Consider the following 26,843-nt stretch of genomic DNA (forward strand, 5'->3'; position numbering starts at 1 on the left):
ACTCATCTTCGTTGGATTTCTAAGTAACCTTTAGTATTACTAAATACTAATATTTATTTATTCAGTAATATTTCCATACAGTGTGTGAATAAGTTTGTGCCAAGGACTTAGAAATACTTCTTCTCTCCCTTCTTTGAAAACTGGCATTCTGAAGATCATATCTCAGAGCTAGAGATTGGACTCCATTCATGGGAGGGGTTCATGAAGGAATGCACGCTGCTTTAGTTCAGTGTAGAAATCTTTTTGGTAATCTGTTTTTCAGCTTACTCTCATCATTGAATATGAAGACTTATTTTGTCTTGAGCAGTGGTGGACAAGCTGCAGTTACAACCAGTCAAAACAATCTTTATCCTCATCCACTCACAATTCCTTTCAACCACCTTGAAATTATTAGATGGGGATTGAAGGCTTTTCTTTTTGCTCACCATGCAAATGCCAAAAGGTTGTTTTTAAATTCCCTAGTCTCGTAAGCATTTTTAAATTAAGCTTTCTATTGGCCAAAAGGATTTGCTATGTCAATTTGGTCACCAGCAAACATAATTGATAATACAAGAGCCTTCATCAAACTGGCATCCCTTACATATTTAGATTGTAATTCATGTTTTCACTAGCCAGCATAGCCAAGGGGCAGACTGGCTGAGGCTTAGAAACTGGTAATTCAACATGTCTGGACAATTGGTCTGGAAATTCTGTAATAACTCTACTCCATCAATGTATAGAAAGATTCCGAGAAAGAATAAGGCAGAATAGAATGCTTTTTGTTAGTCCTTTGGGGTCTTTGTTGCCCAATTCTGTTTTAAAAGCAACTCTGTTCAGAGATATTTTTGAACTGTTTCTTTCCTAGGGATGTGTACATTTTTGAACAATTTGTCATATCATTTTTTTCCTTCTAGAATCCAGGGTTATGAGCCAGGATTGTGGGGACAGCAGGAGGAAGCATCAAGCTGAGAGTGGCTATTTCTCTTTGGAGTGTTGTAAATCAGAGTCAAATTGGATCTCTTCCACTTCCTGTCCTAATCATAGCATGTTGCCTGCCTCTATCAATGCCACAGGAGCAAGCAGGTGGACTACTTCCTCCCTCAGCTTGGGAGATTCAGAGCTGAACTGGCACAAGAGTCGCAGCAGTGAGGACCGATGTGGGCTTATAAGGCAGAACTATACAATCTTGGCTGACTTACCCAAGGCAAAACGGCTCCACCAGGATACTTTTGAAAAAGATCACAGCCGTGCTCATAGTCCAGGCCGAGCAGAGGTGGAACGGATTTTTGGGCAGGAACGCAGGTAAGAGATCCTGTTGCATCCCAAACTGCAACCTTTCTCAGCCACAAGCATTGGAACTAGATAACAATATTACTACAAAGATTCATCTATGATAAAATGGAGAACATTCCTTTTGGTCCCATTAGAGCAGGGGTCTGCGGCACATTTAGAACTGGGCCATGGAAGTGATGAGCGAGCATGCACTCACAGCTCCACTTGTGCAAGTGGCAGGCACATGTGCTCGCTGCTTGCACAAATGGAGCTGCACAAGTTTGCTCCATTTGTGCACAAGTCACGTGGAACTATCCCCTCTCCCAATTGTAGTGACTCGCTTGACAATCATTGTAAAAATAGTCATAAAATCGAGTCTACTCATGTGGTGACTTGACTTCTAACCAAAATTCTGGGCTCAGTTCTGATCGTAAGTCAAGGACTGCCTAGTTTACATATCTATTGTACCAGCATTCACTTGGCTTTGGGAGAATAATGGATTTTATGATCAAACATGGCTCAAGGCTACCAGACTGGGAAATATTAATATTAAAACATATCCTGGAGTGTATATGTTCATATTATCCCTGTATTTGAATGTGGAAGTCCTTTGCAGGTTGTTTCAGTTGTTTCTGAAGACTGTCTTTTTATTTTTTGGTTGTTAGGAAGTCAGAGACACTGGAAGTATTCCAAGCGCTGGAAGAGGGCCTCCTAGAACGATTGGACAGTAAGTCCTTGAAGCTGGCCAAGGAAGGGCGATTAGTCAGAAGGCGGTCGAGCCCCACCCTGTGCAGAGAAGTGAGTGTCTGGTCCACAGACAGAATTTCAGTTTCATGTAACAGCTGAATATAGAAGGGGAAAAGAAAAATGTATTTTCAGTGTTGCATCCCTTCATTTGTCTTGCTTTCTGTGATAGTCAACCTTGAAAAATGAAACTCTTGCTCTTTTGGCTTTTTCAACTATGGGGCAGAATACTGAGGAAGAGACCAGTCCACGGCAGCTGAAGATTGTACCCCTTCTAAGCACATAAGACAGTTGTTAGCTTGAAAATGCTGTGCTCACAAACTCTTCCTGGTTGCACAAAATTCACCATGGTGCAAGGGAGAAGCAAACCAATTTAATCCTCTCTTTGATGTGCTAGCTTTGCAAGGATATCAGATTTGTCCCTTACATATCTTTGCATTGTGGTGTTGGGAAGAAACTGCTTTGCCTTTTCATTTGCCAAAAGATGGCAGAATACTTTTTATGTGTGGGCATGGCAACTAAAAATAGTTGAAACCTATATTTTAATTTCCTTAACTGCTAGTGGTATCTGCCAGTGGCCCAGTCCCAGGGAATGCATGTTCCTGTAATAATAGATGTGAACATGAAGTCTGAAAAATAGTCACTATGTGTGAACCAACATGATATAGGATTCTACTTTTTATCTTTTGTTGTTTATTTTAAATATACAGATAGTAATCACTGGGGGCAGCAAGGATACGGGAAGATCAGAGATCAGAAGCTCAGAATAACCTGCTTGACCAGTTAACCTGATACTGATTATTTAATTGCACTAGGTGAAATTTCTGGGCTATTGAGAATGTTCCATGTATTTTGCAAATCCCTTACTACTGCAAAATTTAGCCTCTTCAGTGTTTTGGATTTATTTTTTTAGAACTCCTTGCCACATACATAGAACAGTGATGGCAAACCTTTTAGAGACCAAGTGCCCAAATCGCAACCCAAAACCCACTTATTTATCACAAAGTGCCAGGGCCGCATCAGCATTGTGGTCTCGGGGGGGGGGCAGAGAGGTGCCTCTGAGTGCTGCCTCTGGCACACAAAAACCGGGGCTGCAAAAATGGGCCACTGTGCTGCAAGGTGCTGCACGGTCACTGCCGTGCCGCGGGGTGCAGATACAAGGCACTGCACCAAGCAAGAATGGGGCAGAGCTAGTGAGTATCATGCAGGCACTAGCCCCGCCTCATTTGCAGTGCGTGCATGCTGTGGCCCCGTGCGCGCATTCACATGTGTAAAATGCTTCCCCCTCCCTTTTCTTCCAGTCCACCAATCGAAAATGGTTGGTGACCTCTGCTCTACCACCTCTACTCGAGTTTGCTAGTCGGGCGCTTTGCCTCCTTTGTGCTGAGCGGGGCTCCTGCTCCGTGTGGCAGTGGCGGCCTGATGGACCTACTGGCAGCGGTGATATGTGTGCCAACAGAGAGGGCTCTGAGTGCCGCCTCTGGCACACATGCCATAGGTTCGCCACCACTGACATAGAACAAAGTTCTTAGCATCTTGGACTACAAAGCAGGCTTGTAAACATTGGAAAAGGTCAAAGAAAATCTCAGAAGGCTTAGAAAAATATCCAACTAGTAATCATTGATTTTCCTAAATCCAAGAAATTATAATCTTTAATCATTTTGTTTGACCTACGTTTCTGGCTTCCAGATGTGCTAAAATTGTAGTTCCCAGAACTCCTAATCAATATGCTTGTGGAATTATGGGAATTGCAATCCCAACCAATTTGAAGGATCTTAGATTAGGAAAGACTGATCTTGAGCTATTGAGCTTTGTAGTAGAATGTTTTTCTACATATGCAATACCCATCTGCTTAAATCGTACAGCCCTAGAACTCCACTATTCCTTTTTGTAATACCTAAAAAATAGATGATTTCTAGTTGCTTATCTCCAAATCCCAACACTTCCAATCACAAGCATCAATGATATTTATAGTGCTACCCAATATCTACTGAACCTTCCTGTTCTAAAAGCAATGGCAGCACTTTTTTTGCAACATAGAACATACATTTCTTTTTAAAATATTGCCTTAATTAAATATTTCTGCTTGGCACTGACCATAAGGCAGTGGAGGATACACAGTGTCACCAAAGGCATCTAGGTAAGTTCAAGAAAGTCTGATTGAATAAGGTGATTTTACCATTAAGTGGAATGAAGCAGCAATTTTGGCCCCTGCTAATGAAAACAAGGGTTTCTGTTTTATTTAACAAACTATATTGGCTTGTATTGAATATTCAACAGTGAGAGAGATGTAGTAGGACGCTCTTTTATTACTGAAAATTAAAAAGATATGTGAGGAAATCAGACACTGTAGTAAATTGAATTTCCTACAGTTATAAATTTCAACATGAGGGATACTTTTCTGATGGATGTCTAATTTCCAAAATAATCCACTAAGTTTAACTGTTTGCAATGGGTACCTAGATGGGATTGCATGATTTGTTCTCTTCCCTTCCCTGCTACAGGTAAAGAAAAGATTTCCATGGGAACCAGAACATTCTAGGACAAGAGAATCTCTTTGCATAGGAAGATCAGAACAGCAACTCAAGATTAGTAGCCAGAGCCATGGTGAATCCTTGCACTTAAGGAGCCCAACTCAGCAATCAGAGAGAGCAATTCAAAGTAGAGGGATGCCTCTGTATTCAGCAACTTCATCCTCTCAGAAGATGGAGAGAGAAGGACGGAAATTGGAGAAGCTTGTGTCCTGTCTGAGTTCCAGTGCAGAGAGGGTTGCCCTTTGTCCTACAAGTCATGGGAGGCAAGTGGATAGTGATAAAAAGAGGCGAGTGGAGATCTTGCATCACAAGAGCCCTGGGAAGAATGGCACAGATACCAGATGGAAAAGCAGTCCAAGTACCTTGCATACTGCTAATCCTTCAAAGACTTTGGACAAGAACCAAGGAAGGCTCACAAGGCAACTAGATAGATATAAAGAAAGTGACCGGAAGGCACGAGGAAAACCTTTGCTCCTTATAGGTACCGTTGACCAGCCAAGAAAGGACATAAGAGACTCCGAAGAAGTTATTTGTGCTGTTGGCCCAAGAAATGAAATCGCAGCTAGAGGGAAAGGGGGACAGCTATTGGTTTGTTCAAGGCGTGGGTATGATCAGTGCGGAACCCAAGAAGTGAAAAAGTATTCTTTTAATCCTAGGAAACAAATGGGAATCAGTTTGAAAGGTCCTAGTGCAGAGTCTGTGAATAACTCTACTCCTAGAATATCTGCTAGTAGAAGTAAAAGAGATATCAGACATTCTTGTGATCCATGGAGATGCAAAGAAGACAATTGGAACAGCTTGAGAGAGCTCAGACATCCTCCAAGTCCTGGGAGTTTGATGGAAAGTAGCCAAATATCCCTTGAACAGACAAGATGCTGTGCTGCTTCACAGCAGCACCTAGAGAATAACTGGAAAAGTCAAAGGGAAGCCAGGCGTTTAAGGGCCAGTGCCAAAAGTGATGGGCTGAGCAAAAGAGACCCTTCAATTGCTTTCACTCCTAAGAAGGAGAATGATTTGCAGGGTTGTTGCACATCCTTTAGCCCCACAGACCCTACAGTTTTTGGACAGAAAGGGATGGCCCAAGAAGTTCTTGCACACTCCATCAAACCAGAGACTGGCCCAAGAATCCAAGAAAGCTCCCAGAGCCTGGTACATCCAGTGGCATTCTTGGAAAAAGAGTGGGTAAGGCAAGGGGAGTGCTTCCGTTCTGCCAAGCCAGGGCAGCAACAGTTGGTGGATAACAGGAAAAACCAAGGAGCTCCAATAAAATGGGCAGAGGATGAATGGATAAACTGGCAGAGGAGTCCCAGTCCCTCAACAGCAGAAAAGCATCTGGGAAATAATAAGGAAAAGCTTTTCTATCAGGTAAGGAAGAGATAAACAAACCCTGCCAGAAATTGCTTTCAGGTTATCCTATATTTTCTCTTTGTTCCTGTTTTCTGCCTGGTCTTCAAAATGCAGTGGGGATAAGCAGGCATGCGTCAGAGAATCCTGTTTTCTGACTCCTGAAACAACATTGTCTCATTTTTAAGTCAGTATGTACATATGATGTGTGTGTATCCCTGTAAAATATGTCATTTGCACTATTGTATGAGCAGTTGAGTCAAGGAGTGGAATTATATAAAAATAGAAAAATGTAGCTACTACATCCTGGTAGATGTGTGGGAAGATTCCATGGCCCTAATGTCGGTTCTCAGGATTTTAAAAACCATGGTTTATTTAACTAACCAAATGTCCACAAATGATTACTGCAATCTGCATATGCAATATTAATATAGATGAAGGGTTACTCATTCAGTAGGACAAATCTGAACTGTTGAAAAGGCATTAGGAAAGGGCTGTTATAAGCAATCAGTACTACATACTGTAGAATATAAAAGTTTTCATTGTGGTGTAAAATAACATATTTACACTGATATTGTGTAAGGCACACTAAAATAGCTTAGAATTGCTGTTTTATAAAGACATGTGACTGCTTATTTAATTTTTAAAAATCCTTGACAAAAACATCCATTGGCTTCTGAACAGAAGTAATGTTTGCTTTTTGAGGCATTTCTTCGTTATCCCATTAATGGGGAAATGGCGATTCTCCTAAAATATACTTTTCTTTCTGCACTTTCCTTTGTAGAAGCAGCAAGGTGAAGGGCACAGTGCTTGTTCCTCTAGAAGTCAAATCCTTTATCTGGGCTCCAATAAGAAACATAAGGTACAGTACAACTTTCTTCTTTGGCTCAAGTATATGCAACTTGATGTCCTTCTAAATTTTGGATTTCTTCAATTCCAGTCAACATGCTCAAAAGGAAGGAACTATTGGAAATGAAGTCCCGAATATCTGTATGACCATAGGTTGTCTACTCTTGATTTAGCTGCTCAACATTGCCTACTATTGGCACCTCAAAAAAACCTTATACTTTTCTTTGGAAAGAATTCTTCTGTGCATACTTGGTGCAAATTCAATCCTTAGCATCTCCAGATACCTGTTAATATATCTTGGACAAATACTGTAATTATAAGAATCTGAAAAGCAGATTTGTTTCTTCTCCTAGGAATAAAGGCAACTGCCTTATATCTGATCAGTCTGCTGATCTATTTAGTTAAATACTATTCTGATGAGAATTGCTCTTCAGAGGTGTTTCCCATCTTTTTTCACTAGATTTTTTTGCAGGAGGGGTCACTGGCTATGTGCCTCATACTTTTAAAGTTGGTACTCTGTCCCTGAGCAATTCTTCTTAAGGGACTGGTGGTACTGAGATCAGCCAAGCACAACTGATATCAAAACTGATAGCAGACTTAGCGACCACTAGGAAATACTAGGGGTGGCAAGTTTAAATAAATGCATTTGTAAAAATGCATTCCTGAATTGTGATCAAGAAAACATGGAAGTACCTATGAAATCAGGAGTTGGGGCTTGACATGAAGACTTATTGTATCTCGCCATGGGAAATATACTACTGATGCAAGCCCACTGAAGATTTTGATGTTTTCAAATAGATGGTCGTAAGTTGCAAGTAAATGAAATGCACAGAGCTAAAAAATAATAGTTCCTTTAAGTTTAAAAAAATCCAGTCCCCCTAATATTTGGTTGTAAGACTGAGAAGGGTCCCCCTTGCCAATTGGCCTGAATTTATGGGTCCAGGAACAGTGCAGTGTTGAATCTGGACTTGAAAAACCTGATTTAAAAAGTAGTGCATGAATAGCAGGAGCATGTAGACAACATTGGGGACTATTATTTATTGTTCAGGTGGAGATGGCTGGCCAGCTGGCCTCTTCTGTAGACATTGCATCAATCCCTGCCCCCCCAATCTTTAGAGCAAGCCTCTGCTTGAATTGCAGCTGCAAGTGAATGATACGAATCTGCCTGCATGCTTTAGGCCAGCTTAACACCTGTATATCTGCTCTTCCAGACACTGCCTCTACTGTTGAGCATGTTACACCCTTAAGGGAGGCAGCAGCAAAGTAAATAGCCTGAAAGAACCATTAATCCCTATTTAGAAGCCATGACACTGAAATGACCTAAAGCTATATGCAAATATTTCTCTAGTGGGAAGAGATATTCTGTAATACAAGATAAATACATATTTGAGGAGAGTTTGTAAATATACAATCTCTTTAATTTTTTAAAAGGCAAAATCCATTATCCAGTTAATCTTTTGCAGTAAAAATAGGCCTCCATTTACATTTTTACAGATACCAGCTATGAAGAATTTCTCCAAGTCAGGGGTGTCAAACTCGCCACGTCATGTGACGTGTTGTGATGTATTGCAACTTTTTTTCATTGCCGGCAATGGGGTGGGCGCAGTTTCGCCATGACACAACCGGCCCCTAATCTAAGTATTCTGAATTGCATGATTTCTGGGGGGGGGGGGAGTGGAGTGGAGGAAAGTATTTGGTATAGCTGGTAGAGAGCTGCCCTGGGTGTCATGCTCCATGGCTACCCAAGAAAACTGTTGATTTTTCAACTTCTCCTGGCATATTTTAATAAATAGTAGATAACATACAAATGAGTTGGGCAATATAGATAAGCTAGTAGACTCATTTTTCTTCATAAAGCAATTCACCCCGTATTATTGCATTTTAATTTGAATGTTCAAAATGAAAAATTCGTATTTTGTGAATAGAAAATGTTGAAGTACCTTTGCCAATAATTTCTGTTCCTTCTAAAAAATAAATGGTCTTATATTAGACAACTTACAAATATCCAACAGGGAAAAGCTGGCAATTTCTTAAGTACAGTCATGTAATTTTAACTGAAGATGGAAGCAATTTAGTGATTTGCTACAACAGATGTAATACTGAGCAAGGTTGACAGATGGGAGACAGAAGCAGCTGGTTAGCACCCTGTTTAGGAGATGGCATGCTGGGGTGATTTTCTCATTTACAGAGTGTTCTCTTCCCATCATCCTGCATTTTTCTTGCTAGCAGCAAACCTTCTCATCATTTTTTCCCCCAGTGGATACCAATAGATTTTCTCAAAAAAAAAAAAAAAAGTGTTTTCAGCTGCTGGGCTGTACAGTAAGCAAGTACTTTTGTTTCCAACTGTGCATGCTTGAAAATGATTTTTTTCCCCTTACTTTATATATTTAATTGGTTCTTAGGTTGCAGAGTCATTTGAGTTTCCGGAAAGCAGAGTTAGGGCCTATTGTGTCCTGGTTGAATGAACCATTGATGGCGATGCTACTTATTTCTTCGGGCTTTTCCAGAGATCATGTCATTACAAGTTCAGCTAGTGCTAGTAAAATGTGAAGTGTGCATTTTCTGAAGCTGTAAGCTTTTCATTTGGTGCCAGACAGAGCTCCATTTAAGAAAAAAACAATGAACAGTAATTCAGATTTCTCTGTGGGATGTATTTATATTATTAAATTTGCTTTATGCTTTAACTGCCCAGCCATATAACTATATAAAGGCAATCCCTTCCTAACTAGCAAATTCTTGCCATTATTTTTAATGATAAAAGAAAGGATCCTTTGGAAAAGAGTGTGTTCAATGTTAACTAACGGTTTCCTGTGTGTTTTCATGCTTTTATTCAGTCTATTCATTGGAGCCTTTCTACCCTTGGCATCTATGTATGGTCCAAACATAGCATTGCCTTCGTCTCGTCCTCAGTTCATGCAGGAGTCCTAAATTTCCCTTAATTACTATTAAGTAAAGTAATTACTATTACTGAAATAGTATTTTTCCCCTCATTCTGGCATTAACCACAGGCAGCCTCAAGACATCTGAAATCTCTTAGGCTTTGTCAGTGTTGCCAGGCAAATGGAGAGACTACTATGCCCTGAAATAGAATCAGGATAGGGATCAGCAACAGAGACAGCAAATTTATGGCAGCCTAGTTCCCCTGACTCAAAGCTGGGTAGATTAACTATGTGGAAAGATCAGTGGTGGGATTCAGCCAGTTCACACCACTTCAGCAGAACCGGTAGCTAATTTTTTGTTGCTCAGGCCCAGAATGGACTTCTGGAAGCGGCATCCACACAGAGAACTGGTTGTTCACATATTTGAATCCCACCACTGGGAAAGGTCATCTATGAGGCAGCCTCCCTGAGGAAATTCAAGGTGGGGCTATGTGTCCACAGTCTTTGTGAAACTTGAATACAGCTAGCCCTTGATTTACAACCATTTGTTTAACAATTGTTCAAAGTTCCTATGGCACTTAAAAAAAAAAAGACTTATTACTAGTCCTCACATTTACCTCATATTTACAATGGTTGCAGTATCCTGGGGACATGTGATTGTCTTTTGAGACTTTCCCGGCTGGCTTCTGACAAGCAAAATGGTTTTCTTTAAGATTTGCTTAACCATGTGATTCATGTAATTGGAGTTATTTCCTTCACCACCATGGCAAAAAAGGTAATAAAATTGAGAGCCATTCATTTAAAAGCCATCTTGCTTAGCAATGATAATTCTGATCCCAATTTTGGTCATACATTGAGGGCTACTTGTACTCAGTCACATTAAGGGTCAAAATGCTCTACTGCATACAGAAGCTATGGAAAATAGGCTCCTGGTTCAGGGAGTGACGAAACCTAAATTTATCTTAGAATGTTGTATTTACTCCTTATTTGTAAGCAATTTAATGGTTTTGTTAGCCCAACTATTTCTCTTATCTTTAGATTTTATAAAGTTTGTAAGTTACAAATGTTTTAACCTTTATTGGGTTGGTATGGATAATGGGTTTTCTGTTTTTTTAAGTTTCCAGAGTGTAGTCATCTCAATATGCTGATGTCATTATCTTGGCATTTTAAAGATAACATTCTGAATTTTTGGTCCCAAGCTTTTGTGAATAGAAACAGCTCACTTGATTATAGAGGTATTCTAATCTGGGACTGGTGGCATAAATAGGAAGCTGAGAATTATGAATTTAAAAGAAATGAAATGCAGTCAGATTGTTTTTAAAAGGTCGATACTTAAAAACTGTTGTTGGTCTTGAACCTGTCATTCCATTTTGACTTAGGAAATGTAATTGGCACAATTCTTGCTCTAATGGGGTTTCCCTCACTTAAATTATTAGTGTTTTTCATTATACCTCTTGGATTGCATGATAGAAACAGTAACTTTTTTTGTTTCAGGCAAAAGCAGAAATTTTTACAGCATTGCATACTTCAGAGTAAATACATTGTCTGATCTTGTCAGCCTTTGTGCAAAAATATGAGCCATAGATTCTTCCCCTTTCCCCCATCAATGTAAAGGCTAAAGTTATCAAATTATTGGACTTCCCATTTGTGCAAGCCAGAGTTTATATGTAAACCATCATGATGAATTCCACAAAACACCTTTTATCCTACTTAGGTTCCCCCTCGGGCTTCTTTACAAATTAACATCAGATTAGAAAGAATGCCACCAAAGAAGGCTGAGGTAAGGGTGCTTTCCCTCCCCCCCTATCTTAAATTGCAACCAGACTTCTCCCTCCTTCCCAATAATTCCCAGGATTAGAGAAAGACAGGGGAGGAAATAACGCGCGGGAATCTGGAAGGATGGTAAAAAGGAAGAAGGCGCAAGCCTTTGCGTCGGATTGTATTTCGGCATTCGCGCCTCAAGGCTTTCCATAAGATGATAGGCTCTTTTTTACTTGTTTTCATCAGCCAACCTCTTCTTTGCTCGGGTTGACAGGCGCAGCCCGGCGCAGGGTCTGTGTCTGGGAAGGGACTGCGCGGCGCCTCTCGCCGGACTCTGCCGGCTCCCTGCTCCCTCGCCGCTTTGGTCCCTCGCGCCCGCCTCCACCATTGGTTACTCTTGCTTTGGGGTAGCTAGGCTCCGCCCCATCTTCGCTCCTGCTTCCTCATTGGCTGCTTGGTAATAGTGCCTCACGAACGTTGCAATTCGATACGTTCTTATTGGCAGGGAAGAGCCTCCCAGGAAGTTTTGAGGAAAAAGGGGAAAAAAGTTTCTCCTGGGCGGATCGGAGAAGTTAGGCGAGTTCGAAGGCGAGCGAGCGGAAGGCGAGAAATGGCCATTGATGCCGCTGCTCTCGGCAGTGACTTTAGCGTCGCTTGGGGAGGCTGATACGAAAACGTCCCAGGAGACTTGACAGCCGTTCGCTTTAGACGGCAGCATGACGGTAAGTATCGGTCCTGGAGACTTTTTGTGACCGCGGATTCCGGTTGTGTAGACTGTCTGGAAGGCGTGTCCGGTCAAGTTGAGCGGTCAGGCAATCCGCTACCTTTCGGCTTCGAGCTAGTCTCGAATTGTAGATGTTCGCGGGGCTTTTCCCAGCTTTTCCTCTCCTAAAGGAGGGCTGATACCTGAACTTCCCCGCTATGGCGCCCCTTTTTTAGGCCTGCTGCTTTTTTTCTCTCTTTTGGGGAGAGGTCACGCGTTTGAACACGAGTGCGCGCCGTGCTGACTTGGGTAGATTTTGCGCCGGAGGCTTTCGGAAGGGGAGAACGAAAGCTTGATCCCTCCAAGCCCGCTTTGCTGAAAGCGGCCGACGCCGGTTCTCTCCTTTCTCTTCCCTCAGGGGAAAAAATGTGGGCAGAACAAGCAACTGGCTTGATAAGTTTTCTAATTTTTACTGAAAAAGAGCTATGCAAGCTTTCTCGGTAACACAGAATTCTTTCGTTAGATAACGGATAACGAATTCTGTAGAAAATGTCTGTTAAAACATGTTGAACGCTTATTCTGGCAGAAAAAGTATTGCGATATTCCCTCATGATAGTATTGTGTTCATAAAATATCCATATCCGTAGAGCAGATACGTTTATAACTAGGAAGAGCCGCTGCTCCTGGGTAGGAAAATAATGTTTTGTCTGTCCCAGAACCTACCATCCTTTCTAGGCAGACCTAAGAAGTTGGCTTTGTGCAATCTCTTTTCTTCAACTTCTTCTCTTTCCCATTCTGACCTCCTGGGAATGGGTGTGTTGTAATCATCGCATCCAGCAGTTTTGAGATGAACATCATGTTGATTTGGAAAGCACAGAGGGTTTTTTTATGGCTATTGCATATGAGTTGTTAGGATTACTTTGTGGAAAACTTTAAAGAAAAAAAAACTTAGCCAAGCATATTCTCTGGATCTGTTTCTTCTCCTTAGCCTGTGAATTGGACATTATAAAATATATTGCAATAAACAATGTGTGGTTTCCTGTTTACTGAAAATTTTTCAACATTTCATTCCTCATCTTTACAGAAAAGAGTAGCATCCAACATTTTGTGGAATTTCTGAAATAGTTGGCAATAATGGTATTTCTTCTTATCCTTAAGAAAATAAGGAACCTGGAGAGGATATTGTTCCTGAATCCCAAAACAGGGAGAGATTGTTCCTGAAAGGGGATGGGATGGGTTGTGGAAAGGGATAGGGTACAAGAGGACTAATACTGAAAATACTGAAACTTTGCTTTTTGTAAATTTGTGTTATGGACCTTTCCCCAATGCCTTAGGACCGCGGAGCAGAATTACTTAGTGTGAGATTGAACAAACTGAATGCAGTAACAAGTTAATGTCCCTGGCAAAAATCTGACCTTCCCAGTCTGATTGGCAGGAAACAGATTTGCCAGTTGATCATGGTGGCTGGTGTGAAGCTTTCTGCTTGTTGGATTGTGAGATCAATGAGCTTGTTATGCAAGAGGTGAAAATAAATGGGAATCTTAGCTCTTTTACCTTTTTGTTTAGCAGCCATGAAATACATCTGCTTAGATGTTTGAGGGCAGAGCACTGATCTAGGAATATTCGTAATGTCCTAAAATCTGTGAGAGAGGGCTGGAATAATGAGGGAGTGTGTGTGTGGTGATAGCATTTGGTTATTTATCCTGGCTGCATGAAGAATGAAGGCTTCAAGTGATTTCACAACCATATTAGGGGAAAGCCATGACCCTGAGTTTGCTCCCTGCTTCCTACTGCCTCATTAACATCCTGCAGCCCTTCCTATCCTTCCTGGAGACACCACTCCTTTTCCTCTTCTCTTACCCTTCTGACCCTCCCACTATCACCACTCCTGGCTCGGAATAATTACTGAGAGAGGAGGAGAAGGAAATGGGCACATGAAAATGATTTTCCATCTTGAGGTCTGTGTGGAGTGCCTCTCAGTTCCACACGAATGGCATAATTCCGGGTTAGATTTTTCTACTTTTGGTTTTCCATTCGCTCTGTTTTTATTGTGGGTGGGTGGAGTTGATTGTCAAGTCTTGGCTACAGTGCAGAGAGAGTGGTGGTTTATTTTTTTTAAAAAATAATAGTGTTGAATTCTATCTCACTAGCTAGAGAAGGTGATCCTTACCTCTTGCTGTTGCTACATTTCTTTCTTCCTTTTGACAGTGTCATTTTTATTAATTCAGTTTTAGTGAGTTCTCACTCAGCGCTTACACAGGAAAAATTTTCCAGTGACTCTTGTATGCAAAACAGTCAGGTGATCTTTCTTTACTCTTAAACAGATCTGTACTTTGGTGGTATCTATTGGAGACAACATGTCCTTTACAGAATACAGTTTAGTCTGTGTTACAGGCATGCATTCCTCGACATTTAACCCAAAGGAATGAGTAGATAATAGTAAATGGCAACAAACGATAGTTTGTGTGGAAGTATATGGGAATGTCACCCATGGCAATTACCAGAGGTTACATTCAAATATAATACTAAACAATTTAATATGTTAATGAGCTTTGAGTTTCAGTCTCCCTCCCAAGGCATGGCAGTTGAAGAAAAGGCAGGTCAGTGCTTCCAATTCTGTTCCAAAATGTTGTTGTGGATTACATATGATAGAAGTGTTACAACTTTCTGCACAAATTTAAAGCAGCTGCATTTTTTCTTGAGAATGAGTGCCAAAATGCTGCAGTTATGGGGGTTTGATGCTGGAATTAAGTGCTGGACTAGCTGTAGGGAGCCCAAGGTTCTGATTCTCTGTTAGGCATAGAAGACAGCTGGATGACCTTGCCCCAGTCTTGGCTCAGTCTCTATTTCTCAGCTCCCCAACAGCATCAAGTTCTCTGATTAGCCTGCTTGAAGAACTAACCTCTCATTGCATCATGCTTTGATGCCTTTGCTCTGTGAAGTAGGCAAGGACAGAGCAATCCAGCAGACTCCTCAACAAATAAGAAAAAGCTAAAAAAAAAAAAACCTTGGAATTTGTGGCAGCTGAACTTTTGTGAAATAAACACAAAACTCTGCATAGCGCTTGATCCTCCTGTTGAAATAAAGTCTTTTGAGTTTCATCCAAAGAAGCAATGATCTGTGATAGCTTACAAACAAGGATTAGTTTTTTTATTTTAAGCTATGTAAGCCGTGGACTGCTTGTTAAGATGTAGTACCAACCCTACTAAACTGTAATGTATCTTACTTGTTTTTGATTTAGCGTGTAAAAGCTAGCCATTATAGTTGGTGAAACATTGTTTGATTAATGTTCCATCTTTCTACCCCAACACTATTCAAATCATCTATCATTTTTTAACAATTCCAAAAAATAAACAAATTACCATTAATATTAACATGAAAAACTAGTAAAAGTTATGCCTTCATAGATTTTTAAGACCAGTGTTTCTCAACCTTGGCAGCTTTAATATGTGGATTTTCAACTCCCCAGCCAGCCTGCTAGCCTCTGAGAGCAAGGGCACCTTCAAAAGGGACTTTTCTATCGATTTTAATAAATTCATACAAGGAAAAGTAGTTCCTGATATAAGAAGAACCATATATATTTAAACTTTATAAAAAAACATTTTATACTAGTTGTATTGTAGTTGCTAGACACTCTTTAAAGTAGCCCATGTACAATAAGTTGCAATAGCCAGATGTAATCAGCATAGTCATTCTCATAAAATTCTGCTAGGTTAGAATAATTATTAAAGCATTGGCATTAGCCACAGTTGCGCAAATATACTTCTTGCCATAGCTGCCCTCTTTGAATTCCGTACATCTGAGGATTAAGGAACACTCACAAACTATGGAACTTCTCTTTCTGGAGGAGTACAACCCTGTACAAAATACCTTTGTCACTGAGTTGAGTTACCTATTTATCAGTAACACCAGGGCTTTTTTTCTCATAGAACGCCCAGAACGGAGTTCCGGCACCTTTTTTTGGATGGAACCTTGTAGGGTAGGCAAGGCGGGTTGTATGACGTGTGTGAGTTCCGGCACTTTTTTTTTTTTTTTTTTTTTTTTAGAAAAAAAACACTGAGTAACACATTAATATTACATAGGTTTCAGCTTGTTCTCCTTCATCCAATCCATTATCAGGCTTAAGCAAGACTCAAAAGGTATCTAAAATATCTGGATGCTAATAAGCACTAGAACTGGGTTCATCAGCCTGGGTAACACCCTGCTACTGTGCTTTAAATGATCGCCCCTGCAGTTTCATGTAGATGTTACATTGTAGGGAGAGCAAAAGGAAATCTGTGGGATAGTTTCGATCAAAGCTTTAATATTAAGTAGAACAGTGGTTCTCAACCTGTGGGTCGGGACCCATTTGGGGTTGAACGACCATTTCACGGGGGTCGCCAAACAACGCAGTGCGCCATTTTTTCCCCCTTTTCCTTAGCTGTGCTACTCCCTTTTATTCTATTGGCTTTTGAAAGCCAATAGAATAGACTTTCTTAAATAGAGTCTAATTCTATTGGCTTTCAAAAGCCAATAGGAATTGTCCAGGCTGTCTCTGCACTGCTGAGCCCGCCAAAAGTCCCATTCTGCAAACGGTGCTGCACCAGTTGAGTAGTCCTCGACTTACGACCAGTTGAGTAGTCCTCGACTTACGACCGGTTGGGGGTCGCGGCATTAAAAAGGTTGAGAACCACTGAAGTAGAAGTTCCCAACCACCACATTCTGGGTATTGCTTGATATGAAATGCTGGAACTACAGTAAAGTTGGCATGTAAGGCCCAATTCCATCAGATAATCTAGAAGGGTGTTTTGTTGATCATTTTGAAAGCAACTGAGAGGTCCAAAAGCTCCAATAGAAGTGCATTCACCATTTTCCAGTTTCACTGCAGATCATCACCAAATTAGCCAAACACTGTAATTGAAATGTTTCCAGAACATCAACCATATGTTTGGATTACTTTTCCCAGAAATTGAAATTTTAAGAGTGATATAATTGTACAGAACTCTTGGCCAATAAGCACGTTTTAACTCACTCTCCTTTGGCTGGAAGGGGATATTTCCCTGAAAGGAGGCACTGAATATTTTCCTCAAGAAGTATGGGCCTAGCACAGGGATAGGCAACCTCGGCTCTTTTATGACTCGTGGACTTCAACTCCCAGAATTCCTGAGTCAGCTATGCTGACTCAGGAATTCTGGGAGTTGAAGTCCACGAGTCATAAAAGAGCCGAGGTTGCCTATCCCTGGCATAGCAGTAGTAGAGGCCCATTAAGCAACTATAGTTTTCATCTCCGAAGACATCTTGTGTACATGTTCAAGAGCCACAAATATTCTAACATAATATACAAGTAGTTGCTGCTGAGATTGTGTCTCTATGATCTGCTCCAATGCATCACAAGTCAAAATACATCCTTTCAACCTTACCTGCAAAAAATAATTTGCAAAATAAAACAAATGAGTCACTGAGTCAGTGATTGCCAACCCTTGACCTAGTATGGTATAATTTTAAGGCTTGGCGTGTATAAGAATTTGGAGTTCTGATTACTGCGAACTTGGAAATACAGGAGTTGGAGGCTATTTATTCTTTTAATAGAAAACTTATTCTTTAACATTATGGCAAGAGCCTTGTCACTCAATCTATTCTTGTCTTCTCCATTAACTATTTCTATGAAAACCATCTAGGCATTAGAGTTGGTCAGTATTTATTTAAAACAAAAGAGTTGCATGGAAATTATTTATGCAAGTAACTTGAGTAAGGTTACTTTACTTGTATTTTGGTAGAGTTATATGAAAACTCAACCAATGGTTGGTGGAATCTAATACATGTTTGCCTGTTTGCATGATCTATTCCTAATTTCTGTATAGTTATGCTTTAAAAAGAATCAAGGCAAGTTTAATGAATTATGTCTCTTTTTTTGTATAGATTTTATTAGTTTTTATAGGGTTAGGGGTAAGGTAGGGTTGGGGTTTGGGTTAGGGTTAGGGTTGGGGTTGGGTGTCTAATATATATCATTAAATTAGACTCTTCTGTTATATGTTGCTGCTGGTCAGGAAAAATTTTCTCTGATGTTTTATATTCCACGCAGTAGAATGGGTTTCTTGCTGCTTCTGAACACCAAAACCTAAGTCAGAATCGAGCCTTTGGTTTTTTTTTTTACTATGGTTCGTCACATAATAAGCCAGATGTTTAGACTGGATTTTATATTTTTATCCACCTATTGAGTCCTTCCCTTCTGACCTGGGATGGGCAGATATGGATGTTTGAGGGTGTTAAAGATATGATTGCAAGTTGTAAGCTGTTCGAGTAAAGCTGCTTTTTGCAATTGATTGATGGTACTATTTTAAATGTTTTTGATAATCAAGATTTATTTTAAATAAATGTATGCAGTACAAAGTCACTTTGAATTATGCTGGAAGTGCATTTTGGGAATTGCAGTCTAACAATATGACAATTTTGGGCTTTGAAGGCTACTTTATAGAATTTTTCTTTTGATTGAAGGAACTTTGTCCTCACTTATTAGAAAACAGAATTCTTTACAATTTACAATTTTACCTGACAAATTATAATAATAATAATAAGTGAAGGAAATACCATCAAGTTCCAGTCATTAGATACAAGTTGGAATAGTGGACTGGACTCAAAGAGAACTAAAAGCCCTGGATAGGAAGACCAGAAGAATAGTGAGAATGAATTCACCCTTCTGCCATGCAGAGTTGTTGACAGGCTCTACTTACAAAGGAAAATGGGTGAGCCCAGAATGTGGCAAGTACAGGTAGTCCTCGACCTATGCCAGTAATGCCCATTAGGTTTGCAAGTTGTGACAGCCATTAGGTCAATGTTTCTCAACCTTGACAATTTTAAGGCATGTGGACTTCAACTCCCAGAATTCTGGGAGTTGAAGTCCACATGCCTTAAAATTGTCAAGGTTGAGAAACACTGCATTAGGTGATTGTCTTATTTAACGACCATCCCTGCTCTCACCAGTGTGGTTAAGTGAAAAATGGGGGCCTTGGGAACTGCAGGGGAGGCCCTGGGAGGCCTAGTGCAGGCTGTACCCTGACACCCCCCCAGGCATCGCATGCTCTACTTCCTGCCCTTCAGGGTCCCTGCCAGCTATTGGGCCTGTTTTCCACTCCACTGGGTCCCATACACTCCTCCCCCCTTCACGGATCACTTACCTTTTACTGTAGGTTTCCTTCTGGAAGCTCCAAAGATCACAACTGGGGAAGAACAGCAAACTGTTCCATCCATATGATGCATGGCCTGGCACCAGAAGCAAATCCCTTTTTCAGTTCAGCCTAGCAATGCAGCCAAGGGATGCAGCAGCTTGCTCTTCTGCATTGTCTTCCTTTCTATTCCAGGTAGCTAGAAGCTGTGTGGGAAACAAACTGGGAGAGCTTTGTCCCAACATCATTTTCCCCCTCGCTACTTCTGACCTCCTTTTCTAGCCCAGGTGGAAAAAAAGAAGAAAGGCTAAAAAGCTGCAAGGGAAACGAAGCTGGGACAAAATTCTCCCGGCTTCATTTCCCCTGCAGCTTCTAGCCCACCTGGGCTACAAAGGGAGGCGAGAAGCTGTTGAGGGGGAAACGAAACTGGAATAATTTTTACAGAAGTGTCAAATTCAGAAAAAATGAGCCTTTGTGCATATTCTACAGATGTTTGTTTATTTATGATGTGTAAATTAGAAGGGACAGATTATAAGATTTTATTACATCAGTGGTAGTCAACCTGGTCCCTACCGCCCACTAGTGGGCGTTCCAGCTTTCATGGTGGGCAGTAGGAGTTTTGTCCGATACTGAAGCACTTTCCTTTTTTTAATTTAATTGACTTTTTAAAAAAATTTCATAGCATTATTTAAAAATGTTTTCATTAGGTTTTCATAAAATTCCCCGTGACAATTTAAATTTCTGAAAATATACTATTTGTATCGCCCGCACATAAGTTTAGTTCACGTTACATAAGTGAAACTAAATGGCGCTATAGTGCAACCGCAAACAAACGAGCCTTGTCTCAGAATAGCTCGCACATCTCCCCCCACACCACCCAGCTGTAACAGGCAAGCAGAGCTGGTAGCCGGCGCCCCCCAAACCCAATTCACGATGCGTGAGAGACATGCGCAGACGACGATACATAGTGCAGGCTCTTTTGTTTGCGGTCGCACTGGTCAGTATGCAGTTAGATTTGTGAGAGTGAGCACGTGTCTACAGCTTCAAACAAAATATTGTGAGTCCATGTCTCAGAAAAAGAAATACGCTCATGGCTATTTGCCAGAGTCTCTGAAGATGGGTTTCATAGAATCTGTTGTAAATAAACAACATCCAATGTGTTTATTGTGTCATAAAACATTATCCAATGAGGCAATGAAGCCAAGTCGATTGCGAGAACATATTTCTACAAAGCATCCAAATGATAAAGACAAGCCCATTGAATATTTTCAGGAAATATATAAAAAAATTTCAAAATCATTCAACAATCATTGCATCATTTAAGAAACAACATGCAGCAAACGAAGATGGATTAATTGCCGCTTATCGCATTTCACAATTAATTGCAAAAAGTGGTAAAAGCTATAATATTGGAGAAACTGTAATAATACCCTTTATAAAAGAATTTATCTCAACAGTAATGCATCAAGATATACCTGAAATTTTAAAAACGTTGCCCCTAAGCGATAGCACAGTAAAGTGACGAATTGAAGTAATGGCAGTTAATGTTGAAAAAAAAACTGATAAGTATTCTCCAAAACTCTTCATTTTCCATGCAAATGGACGAGTCTACCATTGCAGATAATAATGCTTTATTGATGGCATATGTACGTTATTTTGATGAAAACAATACATTACGAGAAGAAATGCTATTCGCAATAAATCTCATTACAGATACAAGAAGATTATCTATATTTAATACTGTGAAATCATACTTTACAAAAAATAATATTCCTTTGAATAATATTGTTGCATGCGCTACTGATGGAGTACCATCAATGGTAGGTCGCTATCATGGATTTGTTGCTTATTTGAAGGAAGAAGTGCCAAATGTTTTATGTATTCATTGTGTGGTGCACAGACAACATCTTGTAGGAAAACATCTAAATACAAGTCTCCATTCATCATTAACTATAATAATTCGAGCCATAAACAAGGTCAAATCCAATGCAAAAAAATGATAGAATGTTTTGACAGCTTTGCCAGGACAATAATGAAGATTTTATTACGTTACTTTTGCACACAGAAGTTTGGTGGCCGCTGCCAAAGGGTACATCTTTGGCTTGTTTTGTAGCATTATATGATAGTGTCATACAATTTTTTGAAAGTAATAATGAGACTAATCTGTGTCAACAGTTAAAAACAGTAAAGAATGATGCCTTTTATTTGGCAGATATTTTCAAGAGATTTCATGATGTCAATTTGCAGCTTCAAGGAGCTAATAAAACTCTTATAGGTTGCCAAAGTATTGTGTCATTATTTGACAAACTTGAACTACTTCGTTATAATCTATTGAAGAGAGAATTTCATCAGTTTCCTGAATTATCATCTATAAAAGATGATGTAACTCCAGAGGATATTGACAGATTCAGTAGCCACCTCAACGAACTTAAATTGGACATGGAAAAACGATTTGAAGATATTTTGAAATTGAAGGTGTATGACTGGATGAAAAATCTTTTTACCGCAAATATTGAAGAGGCTGATACAACTTGCCAAGAAGAACTGTTAGAAATTAGATATGATGAAGAAAGTAAACATAAATTCGATAGTGGTGGATATGAAAACCTATGGCAAAGTAAAAAAATGCCTGTCTTATATCCAGATATGTGGAAAATGATATTCAGTTTATTGATACCTTTCCCTACCTCATATCTTCTGGAATCAGGCTTTAGTGCTGTTAATCATATTATGATCAAAGAAAGAAACCGCCTGAATATTTCCAAAAGATTTATTCTGCCAAACTTAGCGAAAGTCCAACATAAAGTATTTGGTAAGTAATTATTTGGTAAGTAATTATTTGGTAAGCAATATTTTACTTACCAAATAATATTTTAATCTTCATTCACTGCATGTTGTTTTTTAAATGATGCAACCATTGTTGAATGATTTTGAAATTTTTTATATATTTCCTGAAAATATTCAATGGGCTTGTCTTTATCATTTGGATGCTTTGTAGAAAGATGTTCTCGCAATCGACTTGGCTTCATTGCCTCATTGGATAATGTTTTATGACACAATAAACACATTGGACGTTGTTTATTTACAACAGATTCTATGAAACCCATCTTCAGAGACTCTGGCAAATAGCCACGAGCGTATTTCTTTTTCTGAGACATGGACTCACAATATTTTGTTTGAAGCTGTAGGCACGTGCTCACTCTCACAAATCTAACTGCGTACTGACCAGTGCTACCGCAAACAAAAGAGCCTGCGTCGTGTATCGTTGTCAGCGCATGCCTCTCGTGCATCGTGGATTGGGTTTGGGGGGGCGCCGGCTACCAGCTCTGCTTGCCTGTTACAGCTGGGTGGTGTGGGGGGAGATGCGCGAGCTATTCTGAGACAAGGCTCGTTTGTTTGCGGTTGCACTATAGCGCCATTTAGTTTCACTTACGTAACGTGAACTAAACTTATGCGCGGGCGATACAAATAGTATATTTTCAGAAATTTAAATTGTCACGGGGAATTTTATGAAAACCTAATGAAAATGTTTTTAAATAATGCTATGAAATTTTTTTAAAAAGTCAATTAAATTAAAAAAAGGAAAGTGCTTCAGTATCGGACAAAACTCCTACCGCCCACCATGAAAGCTGGAACGCCCACTAGTGGGCGGTAGGGACCAGGTTGACTACCACTGATTGATTCTGCCAAACTTAGCAAAAGTCTGACAAAGTATTTGGTAAGTAATTATTATTATATGCTTTAACTTGCTGTAACTCTGCTTTATAAATTTTATAAAGTAAACTTACTTCCCTACTTTATAAATCACTATTAATGTGGAACCGGTGGGCGGTTAGAAAATTTTACTATTAACAGAGATACAAAAGTGGGCAGTAGGTATAAAAAGGTTGACTACCCCTGTATTACATGATCTCCACAATTGGAGTGGAAAATTCATTAAGTGGTGCAATTGTTAAGCAAGACACAATTTGACTGCAACCTTCCCTGCTAGCTTCCCCGCTAACTTTGCTTATTGGAAGCTGGTTGGGCAAATTGCAAATGGCGATCACATTACTACAGGTTGCTGTCTCTGTCCTAAGTGCAAGCTGGTTGCTAACTGCCTGGATTGTGATTATGTAACCACAGGGATGCTGTGGCCTTCATATGTATGAGGACTAAATTAATTTCAGGGCCCTCAACTTCAAACAGTTGCTTAACAAATGGGTGTAAGCTGAGGACTATCTAACTTGCATACAAGAGAGGCAATCCAAGTGAATGGCTAATTTTTTAAAGTTCCTTTGTTTGATTTACATTGATTTAAGTTTAATTTATATCTGAGCAGAATCAGAAGCAATAAATATTAACAACCTATTAGAAAAAAAACTTATCACGGGACATTGCTTTTTAAAAAAATGTACGACAAAAGTTGTCTTTCCCATACCCATAAATATCTTACTCTTGTGCAATATGTATATGTAACATTACTTTGGCTGGAACATTTTACGGTGATGATTCCAGATCTGTATCACTGATTTTGCAAATTGGAATGACCTTGTAGTAGTCTGGTCTGGTGCAGCAAAGGTAGCCAGCCATTCACAATTATAGTTTTTCAGAAAAAAAATGAGCTTATTTTTCCTATGAAAATTATACTGTTTTTCATAAGAAAATTTATATCTGCAGTGAAATGGGATAAAAAATATTTTTAACTTTGCTTTCAAATTTTATTTTAAGAAATTTATTTTAAAAAATTTAAGTTCTTTTATAAATACACTCAAAATCCCTAACAGTTCAGTGTTGATTTAGTATCCAGTTAGTGTTGAAAAATGTGCTAAGTCTTGCAAAAGAGAGCCAAGAAACTAGCTTGCAGAGATAAACCTCTGAAGCTGGAAATTTGAATCCAGGTCGGGGGAGCTAGATGTACCAAACCTCTATAAAGTTGCTTGCAGTCCTCAGGTATCCTTTTTCAGGTTATTTGATGTTCCTTGATATTCCTGTGGGCGTGACTAGGATGAAACACTGGATAAATGTATCAGTTAATTGAGGGTGAAATGTTCCAAAACTCAGCCCTACTCATTTATTGCTGCTTAAAAACCCTATAGATATAAATCAGGAAAAAAAATGAACTATGGGTTTTGGTGATTAAAAAAATAGTTAATAGAAAAAAATAGCTTTTCTCTTTGTAGCCATAGAATATGAGAGGATGTTGTAATTATACTTGATTTGCTGCAAAGAAAATCAGAAATTTCTTCTATTTTTTTTTTTGTCTTTTTGCACTTTTGTCTATTTTTCTCTCTTTTCATTTATTTTCTTTCTTTATATTAGTTTTGGTTAATTTGTATATTCTTTTAAAATCTTTTAACAAAATTTATATGTACAGGTAGTCCATACTTAATGAGTTACAACAGATTTTCTTCCAAGAACAACTTATGACCCAGTTCCAGAATTCCAACAGCTATGCTGCCCCCCCCATGCAGTCATGTGATCACATTTTGAACATTTGGCAACCAGCTCATATTTAGGCCATTTGCAGCATCCCGCATTCATGTGATTACAATTTTAGCAGGCTTTTTGTCATTTTTCAGCATTTATTTCCGGGTTTGGGCAAAAAACACCCATTGAGTAAAAGAGGTTCGCTTAATGACTGCTGCAAAAAAGGTAATAAAATCTGGTACAATTATGCGGTGAGCCTTTTAAATGATTGCCACAACTTATAACCGTAATTCCAAGTTCATGTATGGTCATAAGTCAAGGACTACATATATATATAGTCACTTCCCCCTAAAATGTTATGTGTGACCTTTGTCCACCCATAGATTGTTTGCAGTTACAACAGCATTAAAAAAGTGATTTGTGACCATTTTTCACACTTATGACCGTTGCAGCCTCCCTCTGCTCACGTGATTTACATTCAGATGCTTGACAACTGACTCATAATTATGGCACTTGCATGTGGTCCCTTTTGGCGACCTTCTGACCAGCAAAGTCAAAGGGGAAACCAGGTTCACTTCACAACCATGTTATTAATTTAAGAACTGCAATGATTCATTTAACAAATGTGGGACTGGTTCTGTGGAGAGAGGTTTTTCTGCAAACTGGAGCATGCGTGGTTTTGAGTGCTGCCTGCATCCCATGGACGGGTCTTTGCTTGTTTGTGCAGCCCAGTTGCTGGCATACTGTGACCCGGTACCGGTCCATGGACCAGAGGTTGGGGACTCCTGCTCTAGATATATTGAGCAGTGGGTTTTGATTATGGTAGTCACAACACATTCTTAGTAAGGTGCCAGCTAGGGAAAGCCAGATTTATTTTTGAAAAATAGAAGTTAGAATTAAGGTGGAGGATACAGTGCCATGTTTGGTTTTCTGTTTAACTTTATTAATTCTGTGTGCAGAACACTTCTCATTCTCTGTCACACAATCTTTTTATTAAAGGACTTGTTGTTTGCTTGCTTTTTTTCTGCCCTAGTTATGAAATCCTGTTTACTTTTGGAGTAGGGTGGATATAGTATTTAATTGTGATGAACCATTCTGATTTGATGGATTTTGTGAAATACTTTCAACTGGGTTCTGTAACCTCATTTCTGGAAAACATGAACAGGTCACTGTTTTCCAGTTTCAGGTATATTGGGGATGTGGCATAGTTCAAAGAGATTATAGATAACAGCAACCTTTTATGTCTGATCATGAAGTTTGGTTAGAATTAGATCATTGCTGCAGCGGTCATAGTTTCATTTTAGTATAACTGCACAGTGACCAAGAATGCTTTAATGTATTCATTAAGTAATCCCTTAATTAACTAATTCATTATTTTAGACTTCCTGAATCTCCGGTGTGTGGACTACACAGCTCTGCTGGCTGACAATAGCAGGAAGTCTTGTACGTATATCTGAAAGACTTAAGTGGAGGAAGGGTAGATTGCACCGCCACTGACAACACTGAAATTAAAACTCACCTCTTTTGCATCAAGTTTATATCATTATTTAGTGATCTGCTTTTGCTCCTGAACTTCTAGGTAACAGGGAATTAGTGTGCTAACTTTTGTCTATTTAAACTTATTAATTGGTTTTGGCAGTATATGTTTATGACTTGCATGTGAAAAAGATTATGGCTTTCCCGGTTAAGATAAGCCACTCTAAATCAAAAGTAGAAATGGAATTGGAGGGATGTCCTAATGTCCATGCTACAGATTGCTTTATGCTTTCTCTTGACTTTGTCTCCAAAGTTTGCGTGGACTTTGTGCCATTTTAATCTTCTCCACAGTCCTGTGAAATAGCCATAAGCAAAGAAATTTGGCCAGAAAACCAGTTGCTTAAACTGGGCAACAATTTCATTGAGCTAGCTTTTTTTATAGCTACTGTATTGTGCTGGAAAGATTCCTGACTTTCTTAGCCTCATTTTTTTTCCACGTGGCTTCTCTTTTTGATTTGGAGGAAACTGTTCAGAACATTATGGCTTTATTATTTAATTTTTATCCTTAAGAGCATGAGTGGTGGCCCCCAAACCTCTTGAGACATACAAGGTATTTGTAATTCTCTCAGAAACTGTTGGACCCCCCTTTCATGCAATCTTGCTATAAACTACTAGATGTCTTAGGAGCATTCCTTTCTTGTTCTTCTACCGTTTTGCCAGTCTAAGCAATTCCTCTCCTTTGGTATTTACA

The 26,843-nt window shown here is 39.5% G+C and overlaps 1 protein-coding gene across 4 annotated transcripts in view; it reads left to right on the forward strand.

The window, feature by feature from the left end:
- LOC120303866 (TRIO and F-actin binding protein) overlaps window positions 1-26,843 on the forward strand; it is a 67,595-nt gene that overhangs the window by 15,918 nt on the left and 24,834 nt on the right. Inside the window, exons 6-9 of one of the 4 annotated variants that reach the window (XM_039333748.1) lie at window positions 894-1,281; window positions 1,917-2,049; window positions 4,500-5,894; window positions 6,658-6,735. In XM_039333748.1, coding sequence (XP_039189682.1) covers window positions 894-1,281; window positions 1,917-2,049; window positions 4,500-5,894; window positions 6,658-6,735 — 1,994 coding nt within the window. Of the gene's footprint in view, window positions 1-893; window positions 1,282-1,916; window positions 2,050-4,499; window positions 5,895-6,657; window positions 6,736-11,858; window positions 12,085-13,983; window positions 14,071-26,843 lie in introns of those variants that run through there. The other 3 variants (XM_039333751.1, XM_039333749.1, XM_039333752.1) reach the window with 3 other exon arrangements.

This window comes from Crotalus tigris, unplaced genomic scaffold (assembly GCF_016545835.1).
Source record: "Crotalus tigris isolate CLP2741 ecotype Arizona unplaced genomic scaffold, ASM1654583v1 scf7180000024506.7606697, whole genome shotgun sequence".
Lineage (NCBI taxonomy): Eukaryota > Metazoa > Chordata > Lepidosauria > Squamata > Viperidae > Crotalus > Crotalus tigris.